At 40.8% G+C, this 8374-nt stretch overlaps 1 protein-coding gene across 1 annotated transcript in view; it reads right to left on the bottom strand.

Moving 5' to 3' along the window:
• Positions 1-8374, bottom strand: part of SERGEF (secretion regulating guanine nucleotide exchange factor) — a 204905-nt gene that overhangs the window by 170466 nt on the left and 26065 nt on the right. Inside the window, exons 7-8 of the mRNA XM_006892031.1 lie at positions 7262-7324; positions 4277-4435 (exon numbers count right to left, since the gene is read on the bottom strand). Coding sequence (XP_006892093.1) covers positions 4277-4435; positions 7262-7324 — 222 coding nt within the window. The remainder of the gene's footprint in view (positions 1-4276; positions 4436-7261; positions 7325-8374) is intronic.

Genomic DNA, 8374 nt, shown 5'->3' with positions numbered 1-8374 from the left:
AATACTTTATTAAAAAAATTAAAGTGTTGTATTATTTTGACACAATTCAAGTTAAAAGACTAACAAAGCCTCAAGGAAAACAGAACTGAGATAAAAACAGAGATTTGTACATACTGATGATCACAGCAGCATTATTCACAATGGCAAGAACATAAAAATAGCCCAAATGTCCATCAACAAATGACTGGACTGAGAAGCTACGGTACAGTTACAAGATGGAATACTATGAAGCACTCAGAAGTCACAATTTTGAAAAATACTATATAACATGGGGTAGGCTAGAGAGCATTATGCTACGTGAACTAACCCAGGTGCATAAGAACATTATTGTAAAACCTGAAGGATAATCAGTAAGATGTGTACAGATACCCAAAGAGGGATGGAGAGGGGTAGGGACATTGAATGTCAGGAGGGGAGAAATCACGGGGTCACAGAGTTTGGGGGGAGGAAGCAATATCCATGAATAATACATAATTTTTAAAAAATTTTAAAAAAAGACTAACAAAGCAATTAAATTTAAAGGACTTTGATCAACACACAAAATAAATAGAATGTACCTTAACAAAAAAGCAACTTGCTTCACAGATGCTTGAAAATTACCTTCAAGTCATTTACCCAGACCCTACATTTATTTAGTAATAACTTGAACCAAAGGATTCTGTAGAAGGATACATTCCACTAAATAGGGATCTACAACTATGTTTTGAAGGGTAGGGTATCACAGGTCAGTGTTTCTCAAACTTTAACAGGCAAAGGAGCTTGTTAAACTGTTGTTCAGATTCAGAAGGTCTGGTCTGAGAGTCTGCATTTCTAGCAAGCTACAAATGATACCGAGGTTCCCAATTCTCAGACAAATTTTGAGTAGCAAACTCTTAGTATGCCCATTTAACCCTAGGACATCTGGAAAATTCTATCCAGCCTTCAAATCCTGCCAACATTCTGTATAAGTCTTTAGAAAAAAAATCTTTTCCTAACAACATCTTTCACAGTGTCTCTGCTACTTTTGTGCTCTATTACTGCAAGTCTCACACTGAAGTAAGATTAAAGTTACTCACAGTTGGTCTCCCTCAGTGGGCAGTGGATGTCTTAAAGGCAAAGTCTGTATCTAGTACTAGGCATGGTATTTAAACAGACACACTATTTGTTGGACAGGAAAGTGGGTGGATAGACAAGCAAGTAGAAAGGAGAATCTTACATCTCTATATTCTTGATCTATCTGGACATTTGAGTTGAAAGGCACCATGTCTTTTCTGTTTCTCTAAGACTCAGCATATTACTCAAAAGGTGCATAATAAATATTAATTGACCTAGTCAGATTCCTACCTCCAAAGAGACAAGCTGAAATCCACTTCATGAACCAGAGGCTATTGCCACTGAGCCCGAGTGAAGAAGTCAGCAATCCTAGCCTAGCCTTCTAATGTGTCTTAAATGCATATTGAAGTATGTTTGGTGTGGATCACAACAAATTGTGGCTAATCTTGAGAAGCAGGGGAATCCCAGAATACTCGATTGTGTTCATGCGAAACCTACACTTGGACCAGGAAGCAGTCATCAGAACAAAGCAAGGAAACACTGTATGGTTCAAAATCAGGAAAGGGGTGCATCAGGGATGTGTCCTGTCTCCACACCTTTTCAATCAATATGCAGAACAGATCATCTGAGACACTGAACTTTGAGGAGGAATGTGACATTAGGATTGGAGGAAGACTCGTTAACAACCTACATTATGCAGATGACACAACCTTGCTTGCTGATACTGAGGAGGACCAGAGGCATTTGCTGCAGAAGATCAAGGACTGCAGCCTTCAATATGGACTGAAGCTCAAATGTCAAGAAAACAAAATTTCTCAACATTGGGCCAATCAAGGTGACATCATAATAGATGGAGGAGACAGAGATTGTTAATACCTTCAGCTTGCTTGGTTCCACCATCAACACTCTTGGTACCAGTGGCCAAGAAATCAGAAGACAAATTGCACTGGGAAAATATGCTGTCAGGGACCTCTCCAGATAACTAAAGAGCAACAATGTCAGTCTAGAGACTAAGGTGCACCTGATCCCAAGCCATGGTCTTTAAAATTACTTGCTATGCATCAGACAGCTGGACAATGACTAAGGATGATAGGAGAATCGATGCTTTTGAGTTGTGGTGCTGGAAAATGAGTATTGAACATTCTATGGTTTGCCAAGAGAATAAACAATAATCCTGGGGAGGGTGATACCAGGCTGTTCCTTGGAGGCAAGAATTTTGAAGCTCCATGTCACATTCTCTGGGCATGTTGCCAGGAGGGACCAGTGCTTGGAGAGGGACATCATGCTTGGAAAGGCGGAGGAACTGCACAGGAGAGGAGGATCCTGGATGAGAATAATTGACTCAGTAACTGAGGTAATTGGGTAGGTTTGTTGGCGACGGTGAAATTGGCTCAGGATAGATAGAGCAGGGTTCAGAGCTGCTGTACCTAGGGTCGCTATGAGTCACAAGTGACTCAATGGCACATAACAACAGTCTTTCTTAACTAGAAACAGCTGGGCTCAGGAAAATGCGTACATACTCCAAGAGGCTGTGGAGATACAAAAGTGAAGAGGATTAATATGGTACTTTCCTTCACAAGGTTAGTGGTCTGGAGGGGAAAAAAGAAATAGTGAAAAAAATTTACATAAATAAGCAGCTACTATTCTCAGTGAAGGCATAGTAGCATGTATGATTAAGGTGGTACTTATGATCCTAGATGGCACATATGATTAAGTGTTCAACTGATAACCAAAAGGTTGACAATTCAAACCTCTCGAAAGTCCTCTCGGAGAAGAAAGGCCTGGCGGTCAGCTTTGAAAACCCAACAGGATACAGTTAGATTCCACATACATGTTGTCACCATGAATGAGAATCAGTCGATAGCAATTGATTCATGATCAGTGTGCCTTTTTAAAAAGAAGTTCCTGTAGGTGGTCAAGATTTTCAAGAAGTCTGAATCTCTTTGAGGACAGTTATTCTTTTCCTCCAAATGAATCATATATTCTCTTATAGCATTCTCTGAACTGGCAAATATGGAAAGTTCATTATACACCTTTGTGATATAGGCCTCTGTCCCAAAATGGATTACAAAACTTTGTTAAAAGACGAGTTAAATGCATCCTAGGAGCTGCACTGTCAACCCAAAGACACGCAGATCAAATTCATCGGCTGCTCTGAGGGAGAAAGATGGGCAATCTCCTGCCATGTGATTTACTGCCTCCAGAAACACACTGGAGGGTCAGCTATGGATCAGTTCTGACTTGACAGTCCATAGCAACAACATCAATACATACAAATGCTGCTAAACTTATGTCTATGTATGCAATTGTGAAGTATGTGTAACTTACCAAGGATAACTGAAGCTGTCCTGAAAGCCTGTGAAACTCAAAGTACTGGAATAACACTCTCCAGGTAGTTGGTCTTGTGCAGCTAATAAGCAAGTGAAAAGCAGGCAAGAGAACTCCTAAAACCCCTGAAGTGGCGAAGGTGTGACATGATAATAAATTTTTTTTTTTTTTCATGATAATAAATTTTAAGAATTGCAAATTGCGTGTCTGGAGACCCCTGGAAATCTGCAGGAGCAGGGAAGGCAAGGATGAAGAGAGGCCATGACAAAAGCAAAACCAGAGAGTAAGTCAGAACGGTGGAAGACAGGAAAGGAGATCTGCCTGACGGAAAGATAAGGAAGAGAGGAAAAGTACAGAGAAGGCAGAGATGCCAGAAGCTGTAAAGCATGACAGGGTAACATCTGACGGAATGCATGGGATGTCTAAATCAATGCAGATAGTTAGTTACGGTCAACAAAAGTTACACTTGGAATACCATGCCACTGTGGTCCAAAATAAAGTTCCTGCTCCAAATCTGAAAGATATCTTTAACATTTTCTGGCATTTTTAACTTAGACTCAGGTGGAAATGCAAATAATTATCATTTTCTCAACTATGAAAAGACAAAGACCCTTCAAACAACTTAGATGAATTTCTGGGAGATGTTTGCTGCAGTGGGTTCCTTCTCAAAGCCACATGGACTCTGAGAATGAGACGAAGTTCATCTAACCCAAAAATGTCTTTTTAGGTACAAACCTGTGACCAGAGAGAAAATGTCAGAAAGCCAGCTGAATGCAGAACTAGATCCCAGGCCCTTCCCTTTCCAGTTTTTAAGCTTTCGTCAATAAAAATCAACTTTCTCATCCTCACATATGGCTGTTTAGACTGCTGGCCCCAACTGCTCTCACCAATCATGAATTTTCTGTTGTTCTCTTACCTGTCTGGGCGACCAGGTGTGTCCATCCACTATAGACGGCAGTGACCTTTTCATTCTGAAAACAGTGTGCTTCCATCTTCTGGGGCACAGAAAGGAAAGCAGCCTGGGTTGGGAGTTGCCTATGCTTGTTACTCCCCCAAATATACAGTTCTCCTGCATCTTGAAAGAATAGACGGGGAACAAAAGAGATACAAGATTATTATCTAAAGTGGTGGAAAACAGCACAAAAAAGTGGTTTAAAAAGATTTTATCCTTCTGTGGCGATGATTAACAGGGTAGACAATGAGACAACATTCATAAAAATGAGCAACAATATTTGTTAAAATTCTATACATAAGATAGAAGGTCACATATTTACTAAGGAATAGGAATGTGTGACTTTTTCATTTAGTCACTCAGCAAATATTTATTCAACATCTACCATGTTTGACATATGTTTCTTTATTCTTGCACTTGGAAAATACATGCTTGCAAAAAATACATTAACTTTTTTAAATAACAGGTTAAAAGATAGATTACTGAAGTATAAACTTTTGAAAGAGAATTTCACTGTATGCACGCCACTCCAAGCAGAAAGTAAACATCACCGCATCATATCTATGTAGCACATTAGCTCATTCTAACCTCCTCACAGTCCTGTACTACAGAAGCCAAGATGCAAGTGACTGACATTGTGATTTAATAGGAAGACAGCAAATTCAGAGTCAAGTGACTCTGGCTTCTATTCCTGGATCTGGTATGTGACCTTGGACAAATCACTTCCTCTCAAAGCCTTAGTTTCACCAGCTAAAAATTGAACAGAGGAGAGTTGGTCCAGAAGGTCAGACAATAGAACTGATAGGCTGGTAACAAGAGAAGCTGGTGGGCAACTGGAATCCAGAAAGGACACGCCCGTCTAAAAGGCAGTCACATCCCAGGGGTTTTTTTTTAACTTAAAGGCAAACAAGGTGAGGCCATGGTCTACAATTTGGTCTGTGTTCTGTCTGTTTATGATTCCTTTATATGACCTCAGGTAGCACAGCCCCTACAGAATCACACTGCTTAGCCAAAGGCTCCAAGAGACAAAGATGAGCAGTCTCCTTCTTTACGTGCAACTTAAAGCTGCCTGAAGACCTGCTGAGAGGTCAGCTATCAGTCAGTTTCAATTTGACAGCAATGAGTTTTGTGTTTTAGATGATCTCAAAGAGTTTTTTCAACTCTTTAACATTTTAAGGTTTTATAATTGTGTTGTCTGACACAGTAGCCACTAGCCATCCGTGGCTACTGAATGTCTGAAATGTGATTCATCCAAATTGAAATGAGTTGTAAGTTAAAAATACATTGATAAACTGCAAAGAGTAAATAAGAATATTTTATAGGCTTTAAAACAGCTTATTAGTAATTTGCATACTGGCTCTGTATTGAAGTACTATTACAGCTATAATACATTCAGTAAAGTATATTGTCAAAAATTAATTTCACCCATTTTTTTTAATTTTTAAATAAAGCTGGCATTATGTTTTTACTAAATGGCTCTGCTTGAGACAAAAAGTCAGCACTAAGAGGTGTTAAGTGATTTTTTCCAAGATTACATAGTTAATAAGGAAATCATCCTGGGACCTCAAGCCAACACTTCGGCTCCTCTTCTACCCTGTGACATCTCAATATAACCTTATAGTATTGTTCCTCCTATAACATTTCAAGTTTCAGAAGATCTGAGTTTCAGTCACTGTCTAGTCTAGTCACTGACTCTCTGTCTCTACAACTATAAAAAAGAGGATACAAACTAGTGAAGCCTTTCCAAACCCAAGTGATCCTGCATATCTGACATTGTAGAACGTTCTAGGATGTAAATTTGGGGTATTTCAGACGCAATGAGAGCGCAAAATCCCTGAACTTCATAAGGGTGTGAGGTATAGTAAAAGCAACTCCCACAGGAAAATATCAACCCTATATATAAATGGGCTGATTAGCTCAAAGCTCATCCATTGTTGAAGCTGTATTTGTAACAAATCTTTCTTTTAGAACTTCTAAACCATTTTTAAACCTTCTAAACCCTATGAACCTGGAGAGAGGATGAGGGACACACAGGCATCGAGGACTCTCCTTCATAGGGTCACTATGAGTCACCTGAGACTCAATGGCACTTAACAATAACGACAACAAACCATTTTTTTGGGAAACAACAGACTATCTTCTGTATGTCATTTCTTTTTGAACATTCATCTTGAACATGAAACTATTCATCTTCAATTTGCCATTCTCTGCACAGTAGAGTATACAATTATCTAATTCAAAATGGCCAACACTATTCACTAATGTCTAAAATAATGATCTTTAAATGTTCCATTTCATTTTTTATCACTTCCAATGCTCTTTGATTCATACTTCACACACTTCATGCTTTGATTACTACTGGAGGTTTGTAGCTTTTTCTCTCCTCATTCTGAGTTCTACAACATCATCAAATGAAAGTCCCAAAAGCTTTACTCCATCCCCATCATCAAGGTTGACTCTAGTTAAGGAAGCAATATTTCGAGTGCCTTCTAATCTGAAGGGTTCATCTTCTGGTACTATACCAGATAAATTCCATTACCATTCATTCACGGTCCATTTTTTTTTTTAAATACACTGCCAACTTCTTCTTCCTAATTTATTGCAGCCTTGAAGCTCCATTGAAACCTCACCACCATGGGTGACCCCATTGGTCATTGAAATACCAGTAGCATAGCTTCTAACATCTCAGCAACACATAACCCACCACAGTATGATTAACTGACAGGCAACTGTTGGTTACACACATTAGCATATATTCCTCATAATTACCTTTATTTTACAGATAAGAATATGATCTCAGATAGGCAAAGTAACTGATCTAACATCATTCCAGCGGTGAGCTCTAAATCCAAAGTCTAGAATCTCCCCTTTGTATCCCAGTATCACCATGGTAGGTGGTCACATTACAAATTCTGATTAGCATGTCAAACTAAAAGAGTTAGTACCTACCTGTTAGTGAAGCTGAGTGGTCTGAACCCGCAAGAACACATTTTACTTTAGAATTGTCTAGACCTACCAAAAGAAAAAAATTCTTTTTAATTTACATTTTTTAGCAGGAAAAAGTTGGCCTTCAAGAGGCTGTTAATCAGCACTACTGGAGCATAGGGCAAAATTCTCAGCTAGTTAGTAGGCTCAGTCCACACCATCTGACCAAGACAATGGCTGGCGTAGATGGGAGACCCTTTGTACACAAGGAGAATGAACATATAAGCAAATGTATAGAGGCTGAGAGAGCCAGCTTTCTCATTATCAAAGAGAAGAGATACAAAGATGAAAAAGGGAAGGGCGGTTAGATCCAAGATGGTGGCGGAGGCAGAGACAACGTGGTGAGCTGTGGGAGCAGCGAACCACTTAAAGCAGGGCCACTATGGCCTTCTACAAACTTTGGCTTATCGATAATTAAACAATTAAACAGCTGATGACTGGCCCTCAGTGAAGATCGAGGCTCAACAACAGGAATTCGAGGATTCCCAAGGAGGAATGGATGAGTCTCATGGCTCCCAACCCCCTCCCGCAGAGCCCGCGCAGAGCTGAACAGCTGCCGTAGCTCCATGAGGCTTCCACAGCCGGAACCAATGGATTCCCTCACCCAGGATGGATGCTGGGCACCAGGCCTCCTCAAGACTGGTGCAGTGAAGCTACCACACTGCCGCAAGGTGGACTTGTCCTGGAGAGAATTCTTGGAGCCAGGATGGTGGTGGTGGGGGAAGTGGGCACCCGCTGGCCGCCAGTGCAAGAGGGGCCGAGAGCCCGCCAGGCACCCATGCAGTGGGGGGGGGGCGTGCCCCCAACGGCCGCCCGCACTTGGGGGGGCTTTGCACCCCCACCAGCCACCTGCGTGGGAGGTGGGAGATGGGATGCGTGCCCTGCCATCTGCAGGTTTGGGTTTCCTGGACAGGCCAAAGAAGATGACTACCTATACAATGGATTGCTGAAAGTCACTGTGAGTCTGATGACATTTAACAGTGGCAGCACGCACAAGAGGACTGACATCCTAAATGCACAACATATTTTGTTCTGTAGAATGTTTCTGCCAAAAGATGGTTAGACCTGGGGGGGGGG

Source organism: Elephantulus edwardii, unplaced genomic scaffold (genome assembly GCF_000299155.1).
Source record: "Elephantulus edwardii isolate Elephantulus edwardi_28Jun2011 unplaced genomic scaffold, EleEdw1.0 scaffold00109, whole genome shotgun sequence".
NCBI lineage: Eukaryota > Metazoa > Chordata > Mammalia > Macroscelidea > Macroscelididae > Elephantulus > Elephantulus edwardii.
The sequence above is the reverse complement of the archived record's forward strand: the minus strand, read 5'-3'. Positions and strand labels throughout refer to the sequence as shown.